Source organism: Mustela erminea, chromosome 9, assembly GCF_009829155.1.
Source record: "Mustela erminea isolate mMusErm1 chromosome 9, mMusErm1.Pri, whole genome shotgun sequence".
Lineage (NCBI taxonomy): Eukaryota > Metazoa > Chordata > Mammalia > Carnivora > Mustelidae > Mustela > Mustela erminea.
The window spans coordinates 31129464-31155010 of NC_045622.1; the positions used below are offsets into that span (position 1 = coordinate 31129464).

General features: G+C 34.2%; 1 protein-coding gene across 3 annotated transcripts in view; it reads right to left on the minus strand.

The window, feature by feature from the left end:
• Positions 1-25547, minus strand: part of ARHGAP42 (Rho GTPase activating protein 42) — a 293252-nt gene that overhangs the window by 64263 nt on the left and 203442 nt on the right. For all 3 annotated transcript variants that reach the window (XR_004289597.1, XR_004289598.1, XM_032360563.1), the window contains exons 7-12: positions 18563-18667; positions 16364-16493; positions 9156-9256; positions 7198-7307; positions 4714-4792; positions 3093-3132 (exon numbers count right to left, since the gene is read on the minus strand). Coding sequence is in view for 1 of the 3 variants with exons in the window: in XM_032360563.1 (XP_032216454.1) it covers positions 3093-3132; positions 4714-4792; positions 7198-7307; positions 9156-9256; positions 16364-16493; positions 18563-18667 (565 nt within the window). In the remaining 2 variants the exon portion in view is untranslated. The remainder of the gene's footprint in view (positions 1-3092; positions 3133-4713; positions 4793-7197; positions 7308-9155; positions 9257-16363; positions 16494-18562; positions 18668-25547) is intronic.

The following is a 25547-nucleotide window of genomic DNA, read 5'->3' on the forward strand; positions in this document are numbered from 1 at the left end:
GATTTCTAGAAGTCTTTAAGGCATTAAAAAGTATATTCCCCCTCCATCAGAGCATGAGTACATGTGATAACTTTCTTTTTTTTTTTTTAAGGGTATGTATTTTATTTTTTTTAATTAAATTTATTTCCAGCATAACAGTATTCATTATTTTTTCACCACACCCAGTGCTCCATGCAATCCGTGCCCTCTCTAATACCCACAACCTGGTACCCCAACCTCCCACCCCCCCCCCGCCACTTCAAACCCCTCAGATTGGAAGGGGAGGTGAATCATGAGAGACTATGGACTCTGAAAAACAATGTGATAACTTTCTTATTCAAATTTCCTAGTTATGATAGAAACCCTACTTCCAAGAAATGTAATAAAGACCAAATATATTCTCAGTGACTTAACCATGTCCCCATTTAAAGCCTAACTCAAAACTAAATATAGATTCAGTTATTTTCTCAGGATTTATCCTTGAGTAGGTTCATTTGAAGTTTATACTATATATGAAAAATTGAACCACTCAAAAAGAACAGATAATCATGCCAAAAATGGATAGAATATGGAGGATTTGGGGAGGTAGAGAAGAGAAGTGAGTTGGGGGAAATCGGAGGGGGAGACAAACCAGGAGAGACTGTGGACTCTGAGAAACAAACTGAGGGTTTTGGAGGGGAGGGGGTTGGGGGTTGGGTGAGCCTGGTGGTGGGTATTAAGAAGGGCACACACTACATGGAGCACTGGGTGTGGTGCATAAATAACAAATCTTGGAATACTGAAAAATAAAATAAAATTACAAAATAAAATTGGGCAGAAGACATGAACAAAGAAGACATGTCTCCAAAGAAGACATACAAATGGCTAACAGACACATGAAAAAATGTTCATCATTAGCCATCAGGGAGATTCAAATCAAAACCACACGGAGATACCACCTATACCAGTTAGAATGGCCAAAATAAACAAGATAGTAAACAACAAGTGTTGGAGAGGATGTGGAGAAAGAGGAACCCTCTTACACTGCTGGTGGGAATGCAAGTTGGGGCAGGCACTTTGGAAAACTGTGAAGATTCCTTAAGAAATTAAAAATAGAGCTACCCTATGACCCTGCAATTGCACTACTGGGTATTTACCCCAAAGATACAGATGTAGTGAACAGAAGGGCCATCTGTACCCCAATGTTCATAGCAGCAGTGGCCATAGTCGCCAAACTGTGGAAAGAGCCAAGATGACCTTCAGCAGATGAATGGATACAGAAGACATGGTCCATATAAACAATGGAATATTATGCCTCCACAGAAAGGATGAATACCCAACTTTTGTATCAACATGGATGGGACTGGAAGAGATTATGTTGAGTGAAATGTCAAGCAGAGAAAATCAATTATCATATGGCTTCACTTACTTGTAGAACATAAGGAATAACATGGAGGACATTAGGAGAAGGAAAGGAAAAGTGACTTGGGGGAAATCGGCCGGGGGGGGTGAACCATGAGAGACTTCGGACTCTGAGAAACAAACTGAGGGTTTTGGAGGGGTGGGGGGTTGGGTGAGCCTGGTGGTGGGTATTAAGGAGGGCATGTATTGTATGGAGTATTGGGCATGGTGCATAAACAATGAATTCTGGCACACTGAAAAAATAAAATTTAAAAAAAAAAAGAAAAATGAAACCAGTATTAGAAAACACATTTCAAACTCTACTCAAATGCAAATTATATAATACATTGCTCTTTAGGTAATTGCTTAGAATGACCACTTGGTACTAATCTTTTGGTTATTATTTCTGTGATTAGATATAAATGGGCAATGGAAGATTTTATACTAGTCACTTTCCTTGATTTGCAATAAAGAAATGTAAGAATAAAAACTGGAAAAAAATTTTTTAAGTCTTTAACATTAGGCATACTTTAAATCATGTTTTTTCTTTTGATAATTTCTGAAATGAATTGCTAGGAAGCATTTCATTCCATTAAAATAATAGGCTCTCTCATACACTCAATATTTATGACCTCCAAATGAGTGCTTTCCTAGTTTTTATCTTCACTTTATTCTAAGTTGCACTGTTAGCAATTTAAAAGTCAGGATTATTATTAATCTTGTTTTAAAAATAAATTTAGACATCATGAGAGAAAGTCAATTGAATCAAATAAAACTTGAAATTGCTTTAGAAGATATACAGATAACCTTAGAAACAAATATACAAACTAATTTTTATATGTCAAATAATCTGGCCATATAGAGTACATAAAGAAGAAAATACCTTAAAATAACCAAGGGTAATTGCCAAGGGTGGCAAGAATGTGGCAGACAATTAAGTGGATTAGATTAAGTGGATTTAGAATGTGATGGAAAACACATAAAATGTGCTTATTAAGACTGCTTTAATACTAAGGATTCAGTAATTCTAATGTGAGACAAAGATTCTCCTACATATCCCATGTCATATGACAATGTCTTTATACATCACAATCTTGGGCACAATCTCCTAAAACGAGCACAAAGTATTCATGTCTTCAGTGTAGTCACTGGAACAGGAAAACTAAAATAAAGAGACTCTCTATTGCCCTTAAAAACATTTAAAAAAATCAAATAAATATAAATTGCTTCAAATCTCCTCCTGGGATAAAGCAAAGTACATACCTATAAGTAAATAAACACTAAACAAATAAAAATTAATTTTGGTCACTATAACACAAGAAGCTAGTGGCTTTGACATGAGAAACTTCTTTGAATGAAAATTTTAAATTTGTTTAACCATAAAATCAAAGGTATTCTCAGAATTAACTTTTTTTTTAAAGATTTTATTTATTTATTTGACAGAGAGAGATCACAAGTAGACATAGAAAGAGATCACAGTAGGCAGAGAGAGAGAGAAGGCAGAGATCACAAGTAGGCAGAGAGAGAGAGGAGGAAGCAGGCTTCCCGCTGAGTAGAGAGCCCGATGCGGGACTGGATCCCAGGACCCTGAGATCGTGACCTGAGCCGAAGGCAGCGGCTTAACCCACTGAGCCACCCAGGGGCCCTCAGAATTAACTCTTAATACCACATAATACCTTTGTAATTAAAAATAAACTGTGATAAAATTTTAAATAATTATTAAAACAACTTACTTTCTTCTTTCTTGCTAATAATGGCAGGCAGTGTGTAAATCTAAAAAAACAAAGGAAGTCTTATCAGTTAATGACCCTACACAGAAGCAGGGCGATGATGGTACAATGATACACGAAGGGGAGTATCTTGATTTCAAGGTCCTGCAACTGGTGTATCCATAGGGCCAACTCCCTACCTGTCAACCTTACCTTGTTTCCCACTTCTTTCCATTATGGCTGTCCAGCCCTGAGCAAGGTTCTACCCCTTTCAGATTATATATATACCTTATTTTATTACTTGAAATGATGCACAGTATGTATCCTTTCTTCAGGAAGGAGCTCATGATGGATTTTACCAGATTACTCCTTTCTCAAATTATCTCTTTAGTGTTTTGATCTCAACATGTACAGCCCTAACTTATACCTGAGCTGTCACACCATCTCCTAAATTTGCTCTAGGTCAGGGCTTACCTCACAACTTTTAGTGGCAAAGAGTCAAGTCATTTTGTTTTAATTTTTAGTTTGTAATTGGCTGATATTTTTATGTTATAATAAAGTAAAACATAATAAACATTATAAAGAATAGATGCAAAGAATAGATGCATTTTTATTATTAAACTCAATAGATGTAAAATGAGTTCTCCAAATTGCTATAAAATTGCCCAGATTTTTAATCTTAATTTCCGCACTCATTATATTGTGGACTGGTAGTAGTTGGAGGGATGGCCTCGAAGTCTAGGGACAACACTTTAGGTGTGTTATTGCATAGGTACTTTGCACAAGTTTGTTCACAGATTCTTTGCCAACTAAACGATAGTTCTCAAGGGACAGAACAGGGCCTCCTATTTTCTCTGTGTGCTCCTCCAACAATCCATGCAGTGTTCTTCACAAAGGAAACAGACAGTGATCAGTGGTTTATTCCCTTTTTTACATAGCTTCCCTAATAATTTTAAGTAAATTATCATGCCCACATTGAAATAACTATTAAAACAGTGGGGATGTGGATAGAAGGAAAAATGTCAAGCCATAAGACAGTTTAACCAAATCAAACTTGTTTTTTTTAAGATTTATTTATTTATTGGGGGAAGGGGCAGAGGGAGAGAAAGAATCCCAAGCAGACTCTCCCCTGAGCAAGAGGCCAATGTGGGGCTTGATCTCAAGAACCCTGAGATAATGACAATTTCAAGACCTTAAGATAATGACCTGAGCCAAAATCAAGAGTCAGATGCTTAAATGACCGAGCTACCCAGGGGCCCCACCACATGAGACTTTAAACAATGATACAGACCACACAATTATTTCTTAACCTGAACCTATGCTCATCACACTGATCACGAAGCTTAGCACGTGGGGTCTCCATTATTAACTGAATAAAATAATTCAATCAGCACAGCCAGGTTAGTGATAAGTAATTTGTTAAAAAGTAATTTTAGGATTTTAAATCTAGAAGTCCCCCTGAGAAAGAAATTATAAAGTTATGCAAATGATTAAGACAACACTAGAAAAACAGTAAGAGTCTCTACTCTGATTTGTTATACTAATTATTTTCAAATATACTACCTCAAACATAAAAAAAAAATTTCAGATGTACTTTGAAATTAGAAGAATAAAACCTAAATTATATAATGTGTCATATTCTTACCGGTTCTTTACCATCCATGGCTTCGAGCCAGAGTTTCCGATTAGCTTCTGAGAATGCCTGCAATGTGATGATTCCATGCCTATTTAAAAACAAATATTTTATATATTCAATTTATTCCTGTTGTATCTTTACACACTTATTACTCTTAAAAGTACAGGTAAAACTTGAAGAAAAACCCAAAAGAAAAAAAAAATGAAGAGAGAAAAGGAAAAAGAAAAAAGAAAATAATTTAAAAAAGTAAAATAAGACTGATTTATAGTTACCTTTCAGAAAAATCACTGTGGGGACACATATACATATACATATACATATACATATACATATACATATACATATACATATAAACAAACAAATATTTCTTAATTCTAATGGCTGCAGGTAGTACAATCATTGCTTTAGGTATGACTACATGAAGGAGGCTAGTTCCAAACTATTTCCTCTGAAATGACCAAAAAAAGATGACAAAGTTATATTCACCAAAGTTCAGAACAACCTAAATGTTCTATAATATGAGAGTGATTAAGATTATAACCCCAATGTGTACAATCTAGTCACCAAAAATAATTGCAATGAGTATATTCATATGACAAGTTTCATAATGTAATCAGTGAATTATTAAAAAGACACTAAACCAAAATGTTTATACCATGATCACAATATTAAAATTAATTCATTTAAAAAACATCCTTTCCCATGTATCCATTCTGAGTAAGTTACTTGAGGATGTACTTCAAGAGAGAAAGAGCAAGCAAAGGGAAGGAGGAAAGCAATGTAAGACAGAAAAAGACATGAAATTCAGAAGCAATTAAATTAACCTAGTTAATTGTGCAGATTGTCCAGAAAATAAATTTAAATAGGAAATTAGAGGACTCTGTGAAGAGGTACACTGAGGAGGAAACCTGAGTTAAATATCGTGTGACTGAAAACTGGTATGACTTAAAACTGTGTTGAAAGCACATTATTTCTTGTGAAAACAGGAAAACAGATCATTGGAATGACAGGAAAAGGAAAAACATATATGAAGATCAAGATCATTTGATCTTGGAGAATCTAAGCCAGCATCAACAAAAATAATAAGATAACAATATTTTTTTTGGCTGTTTATTATGTGTCGGGCACTATGTTATAAATGTGTTTCCTTTTTTTAAAAATCTCATTTAATTATCACAGGAGCCCTTTGAGGTGGGTATTTATCCTTATTTTACAGATGAGACAACCAAAGCACAACTTAACCATGTACCCCAGGATTACAGAACTAAAAAGTGATGAAATAAAGAAAAACCACTAGTGTGTTGGCGTCTGTCTGCACAGAAAATCTGTAAGTCCCTATCACAAAACTATTAAAATCGGTAAGGAGCTCAAAAACTATGCAGATATAGATTGATATATTAAAAAAGATTAATAGCCCTTCAATACAGGAGTCTCAACCATTGGGAAAAAGATACACTAATGAATTCTATTCAAAACTGCAATAAAATGAAAATACTCAAGAATAAATATTGAAAAAAATATAAAATCTTCAAAGAGAGTTCAACTCTCCATCAATTAATTAATAAATCTAATGCTACTCTAGGCAAAAATCACAAAGGATTTTTTTGGAGAGAAAGGAAAACTTAATAAATGGATACATAAAATCTAAAAATATAGCGCCAAAATATTTAACACAATTTTTAAAAAGCATAAAAAACAGGGACCTTGCTCTACTAAGTAGTTACAATCTACATATATGTAAACTATAGAATATAAGGGTATATACAGTATGTATTCTATATAGTGCACCACATAAAGCTAGAATATTCAGAGAAGTATGGTAGTAATGCAGGGGAAGAAAAGTAGATCATGGAGTAGAAGAGAGATCAAGAAGTATACCCATTCTTATTTAGGTTCTGTTCCTCATATATTGATAACCAAAAAAAAAAAAAAAAAAAAAAGAAAGAGAGAGAGAGATACAGATCTAAAAATCCCTACTAGGTTATAAGCTCACATGTACACTTATGTCTTTCCCAATATCCTGTGGCTGAGAATGTCTAGAATGGTGCTCTGCACAGAGCAGGTACTGAATTTCACTGGCTGAAGGAAAATTATGGCATTTCCAGCTGTGTCTTATTACTCGTTAGAAGCAAAGGCCACCAGCCTTCAAAAGTCTGCAAAAAGACATCCAGGAGTGGTAAACAATATTGTCAGGATCATTCATAGTGATGGGAACTCAAGTCCACCATATATCCCCTAACACAGTCATTTATGCTGATTCCCCAAATTCTTCGAGTGATGTTGCTTTTTTGCTAGTATCCTTTGTCTGATTTATTTTTTGAAAGCATCACACAATATATATTTGTTGAATAAATACACCAAAGAATGAAATAAACATGCATAATGTTTTTAAAGACTGAAAAGTACTTGTATGCTGTTTCATATTTATATCTAAACATAGAAACAAATACTTTAGCTTATTAAAAAGTATAAAGTGAAAAGAAAATCTCAAACCTTTCAACTACTTCTATGTCAAAGCAGAACCGTTTGTCAATTGAATCTGTCTTTCGTCGGATACAAGATTTCAATTTAAACATTTCTGGTGAGCCAGTAACAAGGCCATTCTGAAACAAGAAGAACACGTTATTGACATGATGACAAGGGCAACTGGAGAATATTAAAAATGTCAACTAATGCTGCTGCACCAAAATGTTATACATAAGTACAGCTTACATATAAAGGTCATAATCACATCCTGTCCTCTGAATACATACTTTTTGCCTGATGTTAACTGCTCAATTATAATACAGTTATTAAACTAACCACATACACATTTTAATTAAAGAATATTGTGGCATGCCTGTCTAGTAGTCTCAAACATACTTACTTATGTTAACATGCACTACAATGTACATTCCTTAGGACTTCAAATTTAGAAACAGTGTGAAATCATAGTTACCATAATGTCACAATTAGATATACAGAGCTTGTCAGGATACAACACTGTTGCTTTGGCATCAAAATGCCCTAGGTTGCTAAGAGATTAGTATTGTTCATTTGTGTGTATGTGCACATGTGAGCAAGTATGTGTACACATGTGTATGTTTATGCATTAGAGCCTTACAGTATTAAATGATAACTGGCTCAAAGTTTCAGGAGAGCTACAAGAATAATATTTTTCTAGTATTTTCTTGTTATAAATGTATTGCTATCATACACATTGCATTATTGCTTTGCTGGTAACCAATTGCTACTCTGCTCCTAAACTCTTAACTCTTTGGATAGGATCCAACATAAGCTCAAGCTATAAGAATTCTCTTCTATATCTGAGACACCAGTTACCTTAAGAGGAATATTTCCCTAATGTCTGGTTAATTCTACGATCTTTGGTTACAAAGGTCATAGATTTATTAACAGAACTTTGGCTTGGGTCTATCTGCTAACAGCTCACTGACTGTCACATAAGCTGACTTTCAGGCAACAACTTTTCTTATGAAAACTTTAAAGTACACACTAGGCCTTAACTTCTCATGATGGGCTGAAGGTTTCTTTTCTCTGGTATGTTCTTTATATTATGTCTCTCCATTTGAATTATTAGACTCTATCGAATGGCCAAGGACAATAAGTTTCACCTGATGTATCTGAATATATATCTAAGTTAGATCAGCATTTACCTCTACTATGATCCATACCACTAATTAGCTGGGTGAGTCACTTACTTTCTACCACCTTGATTTTCTAATCTGTTAAAATAAGGCTGGACTAAATAATCTTTAGGATAACTCTCAGTTCTAGGATTCTTTGATGATGGTCCCAGTTACCTAATTCTTAAATTCAGTCACTTGCCATATTCATATCATAATTCACAAAAAGATTATACACTATATACAATAAAGGTGCTGTACTTTGTGGAACTTCCTTATATGAAGTACACTTTGTTCTATACTGTTCACTAGCCATGCAAGACATCCAGTGACCAATTTACTTTTGGAGTAAATGGGCATCAACTGATTTCTTCTGAATGCTGGCCAACATTTCAGTAAACAGTACACAATGTAGAAGAGGAAGTGGCATGCAGGGGCAAAAGGCAGCCTCCCACAGAGGTGGCCTGGAGGAAAGATGCAGAGTCCTTGAGCCTGGTCCAGGCATTGAGTCTCGACTGAGGTTCTAGCCAGCTAAAAGCAAACTCTGTGACAGGGATATGAGAGGACACGTCTGAGGTCTACTAAAAGTTCTCTACATTTAACTCAACTGTTTATAAACACTCCATTGTAAGGTAAAGGAAAATCTGGCTGTTCTTTTTAAGTCATCAAGATCACTGAAGTTAGAGAAAACTTTTTGACTTTACAATTTTTAAAAATTGTTTACATGTTTAAGAAAAGCAAGCAAATATGACTTTGTTTTTTTTACTTCTATTATTTAGCTAACAAGTTCAGTTTAAAAAAAAAAAGAAGAAAAAGAAGAAAACTCACCATTTTCCCACTGGATTTCATTTCTGAAACACTCATTGTAAATGTTTTACTTCCCTTATCATATGTACAATAATGTTTAATCCATGTAAAACCAAGGGGTCCTGATATAAGGAAACAAATATTACAGATTTTTAATAAATGATTTGTGATTATGTTTGTACAGTTTTTGATGCTATGATACACAACTGAACGTCTCCACAGGCCATACTGCTATAGAATATTTATTGTGAGAAAGGCCAGGGAGAGTTTTATAGGGTACAATGTCTGGGACTCAAACAACTTGGCTCTACTTGCTTGCAGCACTGACACTCTCCTGTAACTCAAGAGTCCCTTTAGATCTGAACCTCAATTATCTCCTCAGTAAAAGTGCCAGACCTTACATTCCCAAGAGGTAGTAAGAACAAGAAATACCCTGTAACTCATCTCCTTACTTCTATCCTTCATCCTTTAGTCTTAAAACTTTCAGAAATACTCTGCTAAAATTTTAGCCATTTCATTTCATCCTTTTTGTTCAAAACCGTCCAGTGGTTTCCCATTTCACTCCAGGTAAAAACCAAAGAGCCAAGACTATACACAATACACACATGATCTGGTCCTTTATCACTGATCTCATCTCACATTTTACTACCTTCTGCCTCATATACCCTGCTCTAGCTATACTATTCTCCTTGCTACCCTTGGACACAGGGAATGCACTTCTGCCCCAGGGCATTTGTACATCCTGTTCCTCTAGCCTGGAGTATTTCTACTTCAGATATCTGCATGGCTTGCTTTGTCACTTCTCCAGGTCTTTTCCTAAATGACACCTTTACAATACAGCCTTTCCTACAGAGATATCTAATGTCTCAACAGTCTCACCTTGATATTTATCTCTTTCTTGCTTATTGTCTTCTTGGCAGTAATCACTGTTTAAAATAAGATAAATTTTATGAATTTATTCTATTTAATCTCTTTCTACCACTAGACTCTAAGATTCTATGAGAGCAGGAACATGTGATGCTCTGCTCACTAGGATAGTCTTAATCCTTAGAACAGGGCCAGATATTAGCTGTCACTCAATAAATTCTTGACAAATGAAGGAATTAATCACTTCTCTTTCTCTTTAAGACTTCACTGATCTTGGAGTCATTTCCTCTTACCACTAATCTGAAAATAAGTAAACTCAAGTAATCCTTAAAGTAATTTTTACTTCCCATTTTAAAAGAAAGTTTTATATGTATAGTGCTTATTTTCCCCCCTATAAGTACTGTGCAACTCTTTCCCATAGCACACCACATTATTCTCCTATATTCTTCTTAAGGAATTAGATGCTGCTGCTTCACCAGGGAATAGGGATGCATAGTGAGTTCAATTTTTCCATGACCAAGGTAAATCTTCAGTTTTCCCACAGGTAGCCTGCATCCCAGTGCCACAGTGGGCCGAGTGGGTTGAAAATGCAGTTTGTTTTCTACACAAACTTCTCCATCTAGGCCCCATCCTGCTTAACACCTGCATTTCTCCAGCAGCAATTATGTACAATATTATTGCTGGCTTGGTTTCATAACCATATATTCAAAAAGCAAGAAATTTTAATGTAAAAATGCACTATTTAAGAAAAGTGTTTCATGAGGCATTTGAAATTTTTTCTGTAATAATAGTGCCCTCGGAGTCATATTTAGCTTTAAAATACTTAAACAACCCCAGATCTCAAAATTATAGGGTATAGCTATGTACTTTGTAATCACAAAGGTTTATTATAGTAAGCTGCAATTCATTTTTAGGACCATTTCACACTATAATACTTAAGCACACTTGTTGATAATTCTGTTACATGCAATATAATATACTTAAAGGCTTAGAGCTGATGAGTGGAAAATGGCCTGGATGAATATCCTTATAATGATTTTATTACTTAGGAAGAAATTTATAAAGTGATATTAGCAATAATAATATTATTTTATTTCTTTAATTTCACTTTTATTTTATTATTTTATTTTTTTAGCTTTGATTCATATTTTTTTATTTTTATTTTCAGCGTAACAGTATTCCTTGTTCGCTTTTATTTTTTATTTACATTCAATTAGGACTGGGTCTTATATGCAACTAAGGAATAATTGAACATTATATCAAAAACTAATGATATGTTGGCTAATTGAATTTAAGCAATAATTTTAAAATAATTTTTAAATAAAGCTGTTGCAATACTCTGATTACATTTTAGACCTAAGTTGTTTTTTTCCCTGCCTCTATCTTAAGTTCAGAACCTCATACATTTAATCTTCAGGTTTGTTGTACACACATGCTACTTCCTTTAAAGTTGCTTGGCACTAGGCCAGGGCAGATGTTCCTAGACAAGAAATTCTGAAGTCCTTACACAAAAGTGTAGGAAAATAAAAATTTATTCTATCTCTAGAGCTGCAAAATAAAACAAGTTAGGGGCATCCAGGTGGTGCAGTTAGTTAAGCGTAGGACTCCTGGTGGGTTCAAGTATTGATCTCAGGGTCCTGGGCCTCAGGATCCAAGCTCAGCATGGAATCTGTTAAGCTTCTCTCTCCCCTCTTCCTCTGCCCCTCTGCCATATCCCTGCATGCTCTCCCTCTCTCTAAAATAAATAAATAAATCTTTTAAAATAATTAAATTAATTAGATAAGTTAAATTATCTTACCCAGTAATCATCTGAGGTTGCTGAGATGGTATTTGTGGAATGGGAGGAAATAATATTCACTAAATACCTACTACTGTCCACATGTTATCTAGAAACTTTTTAAGTCAGACATTATATGAGACTCATGTGCTACTTACTGTGCTGAGAAGACAGATTAAGTCAGACATTATAAGGTGCATTTTACATATAAGAAAATATAGCCTAAGAACTGGAGATGTTACTACTTTTTCCATCAATAGGCATGTGACTGAAGTTGTACTTTTTAGAGGATTAATAGTTCTCAACAGTTATGTTAAGAATCTAATGATATGAATATAAATTGCATGAAACAGTAGATGTTCATGGTAAGTATTATTTACCACTACTGATAATAGAGACATTTTACATATATCACCTCTACTCTTGCAACATCATTACTAGATAGGTAATTAATTAATAAGAATACTGAACTCAGAAAATTGTTCATTCAGAATCACCCAGTAAGAGGTTGCAAGCATGGAATTCCAACATAATTTTGACTTTGGAACCATGTTCTTCCTGTTTAAAATTTAAGTCTATTAACTACCTTATGATCTAGCAACAAATACTATACAACTATACTATACAAAATAGTAGATAGATACAAAATATACAAAATAATAGATACAAAAATACAGATTCAAAAGGGTACATGCACCCCAGTGTTTACAGCAGCATTATGAACAATAGCCAAACTATGGGAAGAGCCCAAGTGTCCATCAACTGATGAATAGATAAAGAATATGTGGTACACACACAGAAATATTACTTAGCCATCAAAAAAGAATGAAATTTTGCCATTTGCAACGTGGCTAGAGCTAGAGTGTATTATGCTAAGTAAATAAGTCAGCCAGAGAAAAACAAATACCATATGATCTCACTCATGTGAAATTTAAGAAAGAAAACATGGACCGATGCTGGGAAGAGAGGAGAGAGGGAAACAAACCATAAGAGACTCTTGAAATAGAGAACACACTGAGGGTTGTTGAGGAAGGTGGGTAGAAGAGGGGCTAGATGGGTGATGGGTATTAAGTAGGGTACTTGTCATGATGAGCACTGGGTATTGTATGTACTGATGAATCACTGAATTCTACTCCTGAAACCAATCTTGTACTGTATTTTAACTAAAATTCAAATCAAGAATAAATAAATAAATAAATAAATAAATAAAATGAAGTCTATCGCAATGTAATTTAACCTATGCCTAGAAGTGGGTAACATAAAACCACATATCCAGATCAAGTGTAGCTCTGTGTCTGAACTGCAATGATCTGCTACTACTACCTCATTACATGTATCTCCATTTATCACTCAATTTACAGCTTTGATATTTACTATTGATTACTAGTTAATAATTGCATGAGTTTGTCTTATGCCTTCCACTACAGAATAAAAACCCTAAAGTCATAATTCTGTATCGCATCTTCTATTGCCCATAGAACTTATTCATTCAGTGACAGCAACAGTACAACCAGTATGTTTTAGTGAACTGGTCTGATTTTCTTATAAATGCATTCCAAGGTACCAAGTAGAAAGGGGCTTTGGATATTTGACCCTCATATAAAAATAATTCCAAAGGGATATAAATTTATTCATTTTTCTTTTTAAATCTCTAGGCAATAGGAAGTGGGGAGATAGTGAATAGGAAAGAGAAGGATTACACTAGGGCACGAGAGCACTTTTGAAGGTGATGAATGTGTTCATAGTGGTGATGGTTTCATAGGTCATATATATATATATATACACACACACACACATATATATATGTACACATACATATATATGTGGCAAAACTATATATATATATATAAGTTTTGAATACACACACACACACACACACACACACAGCAAAACTTAAATTATATGTTTTAAATATTTGCAATTCACTATATGCCAACTGTACCTCACTAAAGATGCAAAAACAATGTGGGTGGATATAGAGAAAATTGAAATGCAATTATCTTAGGAGTAGGAGGACAACATCAAAGGAGAGAATGCTAAAAGAGTCCAACTGTTCAAGTCTCAAAGACCACACATCATTTAGGAGGCCATCACAGGAGGGGCACAATAAGCTAGCATTGTAAACAGATATGCCAAGAGTTCCATCCTGTAGAGGCAAGCCCAGAGGCAAAAGACTAGCAATGATGAGACCAATGAAAGACTGGAGATGAGAGAAGGCATGGGCTGAAAGGTTATCAAGAAGATCAAATAGACAGTGTTGGCTCTGGGTTACAGGGAGACAATGGAGTTAAGGAGTAAAGGATTTGCCTCTAGTCTTTAGCCTAGGAAGGTGGGTGGTATCACTTAGAAGGATAGCAAATTTCAAAGAAAAGTTGGTGTCACAAAGGGCTTTATCATCAGCTCAGACTGACCCAGAGAAGTCATGTATCTTAAAACACAACATACCAACATCAGATGGGTACATAAAACATTGCATTTTGTGCACCCAAGCAGTCCCCAAGTTACTAAAGGGCCTATGCTTATATTTTGACCCAAATGTCCAACAGCTGTAGAGTAAGTAAACTACAGCATTGTCCAATGGATGGACTCTCAAGCACCAAATAAACACGATAAACTTGAAGATCAATGTAAAAACAATTTGCTAGGTAATCCAAAGCTTTTTTCTTTAGAACAAAATACTGTGCGCCCACAAAGAGATTATCAACTATGTAACACTGGGGGAATTAAACAACAATAACAAAAAAACTCAAGAAACAAAATACTGCATCTTAATGAATTAAAAAAAAATCTTTAAACAAGAGGATGCCATCTCCTCTACCACATGCATGTTTGAACAAGCCTCTTTATCAATACATTTTTCTGCCAGGAAAACATTTTATTGGTGCAAAATGTAAGCTCCTCTCTATGTATCCTCACACTGGGGTTTTCACATCTGAAACAGTTACTCAAATCAAGTATTTAAAAATTTCCGAAGTATTCTGAGTTAAATCCATATACTCTGTGCGTGACCAATGGATAAGTTGTTTTTTTGGTTTTTTTTCCCCCCATGAAATTGTGCTGAAAGTGACTTATTTATGGCCTAATTACAGAATAGCGAGGCAGGTCATTAGATTTATTTTAACATCCCAAAACAGCAGACTGGTCAAAGTCGATACTGATGAAAGAGAAAAATCTGAAACCCAGATCTCCTGAGCCAGCAGCCCTCTATCATCTAATCCATACAGTAATAAATATTTGCTGAGTCTGTTGGATCAAATCATTATTTGCTTATATACTGTTATTTAACAAATGAGCATCATCTGAGCATGTCAAACATGGGATGTGCTGGCATTTTAGTAATCATATTGCATTATGTGAAAAACTTCCACAGCCAACCCAGTATCTCTAGCTCTCCCATCTCAATTCTTTTTTTTTTTTTTTTTAAAGATTTTATTTATTTATTTGACAGACGGAGATCACAAGCAGGCAGAGAGGCAGGCAGAGAGAGAGGAGGAAGCAGGCTCCCCGCTGAGCAGAGAGCCCGATGCGGGGCTCGATCCCAGGACCCTGAGATCATGATCTGAGCCGAAGGCAGCAGATTAACCCACTGAGCCACCCAGGCGCCCCTCCCATCTCAATTCTTTTAACTATAATATCAAAACAACTTCATTAATCTATTACTTACTGATATGGAGACCCCAGAGCAGTGCTACTCTATGTGTTTTTTGAGTCCTAATATATGACAATAGTACAGAAAGTACTTCATTCAGTACTTCACTCAGCATTTCAAAACTTTTACAATGATTGGGCATTACTGCAAAATCCAAGCATATGATTTTGTGTTTTACAAACACATAGATCCATAATGGATTGGAAATAAAAACGACTGCTCCTTTACCATAAACAGGAGACAAGTGCATTAGAGCATATGTGGTTTGAAATAGTTTAGTCAGAGTGGTTCCATCCAATGCCAAGTATCATGCAGAAAGAATCCTATTTATACAAGCTTGAATGGCTTTTTATTAATTTTTGTGAGAAAACTGTCTTAGTGTAAGCAATTACAATAGGGCCATATTGTGTCTGGTGCTTATTTTATAACCTCAGGAAGTAAAAAAGTGCCAATCTGACATTACAGAATTGCCAGTTTTATTCCTGAAAACTAGTAGAGCACAGAATTTAATGAAATAATGCTGTAGGAAGAGAAAGTATTATCATAGTCACCAGGATGATTCATACTGATAAAGGCTTTGAATTTCAATTTTCCGTGAAAGTTTAAATTGAGATTAGCTATTACAATGAAATTCAAGTATATGTGCTGCCGAAGTGAGCACTATTACAATGAAATTCTAAAACTGAACTCATGTTACCGTATCATCAGTGAAGGTTGTTAAGTTCCAAGTTCAACAATATGCCAACTTGGAGATCTTGATGGCGAAATGTGGAAAAACTTCCTCACTTTGTGGTGATAGTGGGAGAGTAGACTAAATATGATAAAGCTCTAAGGATTGCAGTCTCCCTATTTGAAGGAAAAAACACTAACCAAGTCAAATCTCACAAAACAAAATGCTAATCATAAGACTCATTAAGTTATGTCTTTGTGACTCACGTTTCTCCTGGACATAAAGGTAGCCTTCCATTGTCCACTGGCTGGGTGGTCTGTAATCTTGGTTGGCAGATTTCATTCTTTGCATCAACCGCTCTACTTCTTGTCGTGTACTTTCAAAATTATTCCTTGTCTTAAGTAAACAGAAACAATAATTTCATTCATTGTCTCCTATCAGTTTTGAGGAACTTCCTGTCTAAATTTTCAAAACTACAGATAGTGCAAAGGATAACCTTGATTCTCTCAGCACTATTCACCACTTTCGTGACCTTATATGCTGAGTCCTATGGTCTGACTTTGAATTGTTTTAGTGAAACATGACCTTCTGCATGTTTCTCTTAATCTGTGTGGTATGTGTATTTGTATACTTTATTCTAATTTCCTACCCTAAGATTATTACTAAAGAGACAAATCATAACATTTAAAAACATAACATTTATGAAACAGAGTTTTATATTCACTAATATCTAAGGTAATAAAGCAGATATATAGGGGCTTATATTTCTTTGCGGGGATAAAGACAAAATGAATTCAAATACTTTTATGTGGCACTTAGCAAAAAAAAGAAAAAAAGAATCATCACCCATGTTCTTAAAACTTTTTGGAAGAAATATCACTTAGCTTGGTTTCCAGAAGTAGTTATCATGAAGTTAGCATATAAATTAACTCATAAAGATGAATGGGTTTGCTAGCTCTAACTTCTGTTACAAAAAATAGTTTACTCACATAACAGCAAGTTTACCTAAGGTAAGATATAGAAAGCGTAAGGCTTTTCTTGATCTCTTTTGCATTCAGGCCTATTATTTAAACATTTGTTTGGAAGCAAGCCATATGTTTGGAAACAAAAATCACCACCACTCAACTCTAAAATTTGTTCTGGCCTATAATAAAAGAACTGAACCCCAAAGTTAGGAAAATTTTCTTCCACTTTTGCTACTTCTTAAGATTTTTTTTTTTTTGCAGATTCTTTTAAACATAAGGACCAGAAATTTTCTAATTCCTTACATTCCTCTCTTGTTCTTGAACTGCAGGGATCTTAATATAATTGTAATTTATATGGAAATAAATCATAAAAATATTTTGGCTTTTATAATTTTCCCTTTTAATATTTACTTAAAAAGTCCAAATGCATTCCATATTGAAAAACAATGAAATGACTTGCTTGTGAAACCAATTCTGCTAGAAAACCTATATTAAATAAAAAGCTAAAACCCAAAACACAAGTAGAATAAATAGAACTACCTATTTCTCATGGGACACTCCAACCCCATAGTTCCACTTACTGAACATCTCCACAACGGCAACAATCAGATAAGCAATGGAAGACAAGATTTTATAGGAAATTAAGTGAAAGATTTCCAAATTATTTTGGCCACAGAGCATTAAATATATAAATTCATTTATACAAAATTCTCAACAAATACAACTTTATTATTTGTCAGATTTGATAATGCAAAAATGGATTGGGTAAGTTGTATGAGTGTGTGTATGTGTATGTGTATGTGTAGTGTGTGTGTGTTTTTAAGTGATGCTCAGCATCTGTAAATCTGAATTTATATAACTATAAAATCAGATTCTAAAAGGGTTAGATAACTTTACAATATAAGCCCTAACAGAAATAGATAGGATGTATATAAATAATTCTCCGTTAAGCTTTAAAGCAGTCTATGAATGCTTAAAAGCCACATTTAAATTATTAGAAAATAAAAATATCACTTATATACAATTTCAGAGAGGAAAAGGACATTCCTTCAATGCTAAAGTTTAACCTTTTCATTTCACAAATATAGAAATGTTACCCTTTGTGCATAAACAATGAATCTTGGAAAACTGAAAAAATTGAAAAAAAAAAAAAGAAAAAAAAGAAAAGAAAATAAGACTTGCCTGAGGTCACCCAGTAAAATAACGAGAACATCACATAAAGGCAAAGGTTTCCAGCTTTCCAAGTATCTATTATCTATACCTCAGTAATATTTATTTCTATGAAATTTGCTAGCATAAATTTTTCTATCATACGATTAACTCCTTCTTGGTACATTTTCAAAGAGCAGCTAGAAAAAAAATGCTTTAATAAATTTATTAAATGACTTTTCTAAATTAGATAAGTTTTGAAATACTCCAAGGCTTGGCCTCATTATAGTTAGTTTCTCTGTCCCCACCTGATTCACTAAGGAGAAGCAGTGAGAACAGGTATAGTCTTACATTCTGCAAGTTGAACTGAAGTTGTTGCTTATATGGTGCAAATTCCTGGGCGAGTTCATATCCCTCGTGATAAAAAGTAAATAAACCCTGAAGGAATGACAAAAGCTGCAAAAAGAGAAAAATGAAAAATGTATTTAAAAAAAAAAGATGACCATCAAACATAATAAATTGGGAAGTTATATTTCATTCTAAATCCACAAGCTAATAATTTTTCAACCCCTCTGTTTGGCAAGGCAGACACTTGGGTTGTGAAATAAACCACAAAAGCTAATTTTTACTTCCATTTTGGTAAACAGTGACAGGGACAGTTGTTATATTAACTATTCCACTATTCAAATGCATTGAAGAAATATCCAGGAGAGACCACTAATAGGGATACTCAAGTGACATGGGTCCTACCCTAGAAGAGGTTCTAATCTAGAGAGATAAAACATGTGCAGATGTGAGGAAGACTAAACCAGTAAACTAGAGGTAAGTAGTACCCAAGGAAAGGAGTTAAGAATTTGGCCAGATAAAATTAAGAAAAATATCACAAGGTGGCAGTACTGATTCAGATTTTAAATAGACATTTTAGCAAGTAGTGGGAAGAACTAAAAATGGAGGAAAGAGTTGAGCAAAAACTTGGAACTAGATACAGATTTTTCATATGAAGAGTTGGAATAAAATTCTCTTTAGGAAACCACAATGTCTATTAGCCTTCTAATCCCAAACTCGCAATGCACTTATTTATTATGGTCATATTCATAAAGCAAGAATGGATCTCCATGGACTTACAGGACACAGTTATTTATATAAATTACACTGAAAAATAATTATTTTTTCATTTAACTCATTGGGGTTATTATTACAAACTTGTCCACCAATTTGATCTCTTCCTACAATAAAGTTAGAAAATATTTTCTAGAAATGGCTAATGTTTTTCTAATTCAAATAGCATATTATGTCTGTAAGCTATTATTTTAAACTGAGGAAGAAACACAATCTGAAATTTTCATAAGTGAATAAATCTCCCACAATCTTCTGTTTGGGGGAATAGGGGGATCCGCTAAGCATCAACTGGTGTGTGTGTTATGATTGCCAACAGACAAATACTAGTTCTGTTTGAAAACAACAACATAATGCTTTTCTTCTATAACAAAGTCAACTTCTTACAAAGCTATGTTCATACCAGAAAACATACTTTCAGGTTGGCTTTAAATTGTAATATTTTGAAGACTTTCCTTCTCTTATTCAATAATTCCTGATATGCTAACCATGAGAGACTATGGACTCTGAAAAACAATCTGAGGGGTTTGAAGTGGCGGTGGGGTGGGAGGTTGGGGTACCAGGTGGTGGGTATTATAGAGGGCATGGATTACACACTGGGTGTGGTAAAAAAATAATGAATACTGTTATGCTGAAATAAATAAAAAATAAATTTTAAGTTGTCTAAAATACAAAAAAAATATTGTTTTCCAATTTTAAAATTATTTTACACTGTCAATTTTACATCAACTGATAATTGTTATTATCAAAACTAAATACTCAGATTATGCTTTACTAAAATGATGCTACAATATATCTGTAGAATTATCCAATAATTTAAAATATATAGTCTGCACATATTGTGGCCTAATTAAAAAGAACAATATCCTTTAATTAATTGAGATTTGGATATACAGATAAAGAAGTTTTCAGAAACAAATAAGAAAATACTTTTGAAATATATGGATAACACTAGTCTTTGAAATATCCAAATAATAGTTTATGAGCTGTTTGAAGTAGAATTGTTTCATGGTCCCCAATTAGATTATCTTGTTATTAACTGGATATCATACAGGAAGATGCCATTATAATATCATCCTAAGTATATAAGATTTAATTAAACTCATAAAGAGGGGCTTTAAGAATATTTGTTTTAAGTCTTCCCATAAAACACCAAATTCCCCAAGATCTGGCTAAATAAATAAATCTATTGGCATCTTCTAGCACCATTCAGATTCATTCACTCAGTAGGAGACAATGAATGCTGATCACCTACTAGGAAAAGAACAATTTTGAGAGAAGTACAAAGGAATTACCTACAACGAACAACCCACCTTTTCCTCCTGTTCTACATCGTTTGGAAGCAACTTCTATGCAGTTTTCAAAAGACAGCATTAGGAAATAACTGCCTCTAGAGGGCAGTAAAGTAAAACCCTTTTAGATTAGAATCTATACTAGCTCATTTTCTTCTCCACAAATTCCATGATGCTAAATTAAGGTAACTTAATAGGACAGCCCGAAAATCTTTCAGATTTGCATTCCTACATGTCCTTTTCTTTGTTCAGACTGCCTGAGTGAGTGGAGCAGTGTGGGAAAGACTACTGTCTCAGCTTATCTTCAGGTAAACCTGACCTTTCAAATAATAACAACTACTAAAAACTACTTGAGACAAATTAATATCCAATCACTTTTGGAGTGACTGGGTGGCTCAATCAGTTAAGTGTCTGCCTTAAGCTCAGATCATGAACCCAATGTCCTAGGATGGAGTCCTGCATTAGGCTCCCTGCTCAGCAGGGAGTCTGCTTGTCCCTCCCCACCCCCAGTACGCAAACACACTCTCTCTCACACACACACACACACACACACACACACACACTTTCTCTCTCTCTCTCTTTCTCTCTCTCTCAAATAAATAAATAAAGACCCCAGGTTCATGACAAATGCTTAACTGACCAAGCCGCCCAGGCACCCCAAAAATATTAAGTAATTTTTATCATCAGTAAAAGCTTATATAGCACTTTATTATTCTCAAGGGTTTTAGAATCAAAATTATTATTTGTCACTCCAATATCCCAGCCAAATATAAACATTGATGCTACATTTATAATTATTTAGCAAGGTGACTACAAGACAGTAAAGGAAAAAATATTCATAATTCCCCAGCCCATTAATGACCAACTTCCAAGTCTTATAGGCCCACAGTTACCAGTAATACTGTGAATGGCAGAAAAAAAGTAAGAAAAGGAGTTGGGAGCTAGCATGCGAGTGAGGGGAAGAACTCTGAAGGAACTGATGTAGTAATTCTGGGACTGCTGCTCAGACTGAGCAGAAGAATTGGGATATAAAGGCTCTTATAATTGTGTGATCCATTCCTGGTCTCCTAAGAAATTAATCACTGAAAATCTAAGGGAATCTACTACCAAAACTATTAGAACTGATAAACAAGTTCAGCAATGTTTCAGGATACAAAATTAATACACAAAAGTCAACTTTATTTCTATATGCTTGGAAAGAACAATCTGGAAATGGAATTAATTCCATTTATAATAGTTTCATAAGAATTAAATACTGAGGAATAATTTGAAGTACAAAATTTATAACTTGAAATGTACAAAACACTGTTTAAGGAATTAAAGAAAGTTTAAATAAAAGAGAGTATTTCATGTTCATGAATTAGAAGACTTAATACTCCCCAAAATGATGGAGACATTCAATGCAGTCCCTGTGAGAAGCCCAGCTGACTTCTTTAAAATAACTGACATGCTGATGCTAAAACTCATATGGAATTGCAAGGGACTCAGAACATCAAAACAATCTTGAAAAAGGAGAACTAAGTACTTAGACTTACGCTTTTCCATTTCAAAACTCAATACAAAGCAATGGTAATCAACACAATGTAATACTGGCATTAGACATTAAATCAATGTCTAAGAATTGAGAATCTAGAAGTAAGCCCACACTTCTATGGTCAACTTATTTTCAAAAAGGGCACCAAGCCCATACACCAGGTAAAGAACAGTCTTTTCAGCAGGTGATTCCTGGACTACTGAATAACCATATGCAAAAGAATGAAGTTGTCACCCTACCTTACACCATAGACAAAAATTAACTAAAGATAAGTGAACTGTTTGGTTATGTTGATTTATACCCCAATAAGACTGCTTTTAAAAAAATAAAATATAGTTCACATACAGAGTACTATAATTGATTGAAAAAAAATCCAAATCTCATGTAATACCTCTTTATTTGGCCATTGAAAACTTTAAGAAAATGGGAAACACAGGGCAAAAGCAAGGCATCAATTTTCATCCAGTACAAGTGTCCAGCCTGTGAGTTAAATCTGTACTCTTTGCTATTCCTTACTTGGAGGAAATTTAGAGATAAATATCTTAGATAACAGCCTCAAAATAACTAGTGAATGCTTTAATGCATAGCTATTCAGAGCAATTTATTGAATGGAAATGAAAGAGTATAAAAATATAATCAAATAAATTAGAAAACTGAAGAAAAGGGAGGCAAATATGAAAAGCAGCCTGGGGAGACAATTTTTAAAAGAGGATGATTAAAAAAAGACAGAAGAACGAATGAATGGACAGACATGGGCATAGATCCAATTAATTTTTAAAAAAGGCAAAACTTTTTGAAATCATGGCTATATCAGCAGTCAAGTATCTGTGGAGTTCCAGCAAATTTCCAAGATTTCAAGGGAATGGAATCCAGATGAAGTGGCAGGAGAAAACTTCTGTGGTAAAGAAACAGAAAAAAACAGAACTGTAGCCAACAAGGTGATTAAAGAAGCCATACAGATGGCTAACAGACAACTGAAAAGATGCTGAACATCACTCATCATCAGAGAAATGCAAATCAAAACTACAATAAGGTATCACCTTCTACCTGTCAGAATGACTAAAATGAACGACAAAGGAAACAATTGGTATTGGCGAAGATGAGGAGAAAAGGGAACCCTCTTGAACTGGTGCAGCCACTCTAGAACACAATATGGAGGGTCCTCAAAGAATTAAAAGTAGAGCTACTCTATGACCCAGCAATTGCACTACTAGGTATTTCCCAAAGGATACAAAATACTGATTCAAAGGGATATATGCCTTCCAATGTTTACAGCAGCATTATGAACAATGGCCAAATTATATAAAGAGCCTGAATGTCCATATGTCCATTGACTGATGAATGGTTAAAGAATAATCACAAACTGAGATCGTGTGTGTGTGTATACACATATTCATCAGCCATCAAAAAGAATGAACTCTTAAAATTTGCAATGACGTGGACAGAGCTAGAGAGTATTTTGCTAAGAGAAAGAAGAGAAATAAGATTTTACCCATATGTGAAATTTAAGAAACAAATGAATATAGGGTGAACAAAAAAAGAGAAAGGCAAACCATTAAAAGACACTTTTTTTTTTTGAGAAGTTGATAATTTATTCAATATTTTCTGAATTTGGTTATTCATTTCTAGCTCAATGATATCTGCACACTCTTCTACTCCACCAAAGTAGCCTCAAATTTGATCAAGAACATAAACAAGTAGAAAATTAAAAGACACTTTTTTAAAAGATTTTATTTATTTGACAGAGAGAGAGACAGCAAGAGAGAAAACACAAGTAGGGGAAGCTTCCCTCTGAGCAGGGAGCCTGATGTGGAGCTCGATTCCAGGACCCCAGGATCATGACCTGAGCCAAAGGCAGACATTTAACCAACAGAGCCACCCAGGCGCCCAAGACACAACTATAGAGAACAAACTGAGAGTTCCTAGGGGTGAGGTATGGGCTGGATAGGTGATGGGTATTGGGGAGGGCACTTGTGGTGATAGGCATTAGGTGTTGTGTGTGGTTGATGGAACACTGGGTTCTGCACCTGAAACTAGCATTGCACTGTATGTTGACTATAATTTAAATAAAACATTGAAACTACAAAAAATAAAAATAAAAAAAGTTCAACAGAAGCTACATTTAGATAAGGTCTTTACATAACTCATTTCTAACACAAAGTACAAGGAGATGAATCAACCAAACCAATGCGATATATTTTTCTTACTTTTCCAAATTTTTATTCACTATCTAATTGCTTTTACAAATTTCACATTTTCAGTAAGAGCAGCTAGAACTAAATCCAAGGACCAAAATAGATTTTAAGATGTATGATCAGAGGACAGTTTTATTGTTTATTATTTAGGTTTTCAGTAAGATAGAAACTTAGCCTTTTGTCCTACAGAGTTTTGGGGGGGAAATGACATTTTCATATTTGCTCACTTTAATTTATCCTAAATTAAATTTTCTACACTAAAGCTAATAAATTATACCAAAAAAAGAACACAAAAAGGTTTAGCTTTCAAGACCTGCAGGTCTATATACTATTTGACTTTAACTTAGCAAGTTTATTGAGTCTCCAAATTATTCAAACTTTAGACAACCCCAAAAGAATCTTCTAGTATACTTCATGATATAATAAGATAAAAAGCTAACACATATTAAGCAGATTAAGTAAAATTTTCTTTAGCAAAAGATTTAAAATTAAATTTAACACACTAAGGGCAGAGTGTCAAAAATAGTATGTTTTAGTTACATATAATAGATTATTTTCATTTTTCATATTAATTTTAAACATAATACAAAAAGACTAAAATGAATTCTAAAAAGAATACTCTAATACACGGTCTTACAGTAATACATGTTCTTACAGTATTTAGATGTATATTTTAAAGCATGTTAAAATTAAAAATGTGTTTTTGAAACAGTTATATCTGGCTTTGAAGCCACACTAAAAAACAATTTATCAATATTGTTTTCACATCTAGTGCTGACAATCAATGAGAGCTCAATACCAGCTGATCTCTTACTGATGCTAATGACGCACCAGGCACTTGCTGTGTGTTACCTGCATTGGATGAGCCTCACCACAATCCTGGGAGCTATGGTTTTTATTCCCAATTTACAAATAAAAACCTAAGGTACACAGAGTTTGAAAAACAAGCCTGTAAAAAAAAACAAGCTGTATGGCGAGAGCAGAATTCTATCTTATTACCTCTCAGGCATTATACTTGTCTGTCACTACATGAAAAGTGGTTTGTCAACTGCAGCCTGGTCAGGGAGGGGACAACTTTTTTAAAAAGGATGATTAAAAAAAAAAAAGTATGGAAGAAAGAATATATAGAAAGATAGGTGCACTGATTCAAGCACCTTTACCAAAATAAAGGTCAACCTCAAATTTTTTTCTAATTTTAA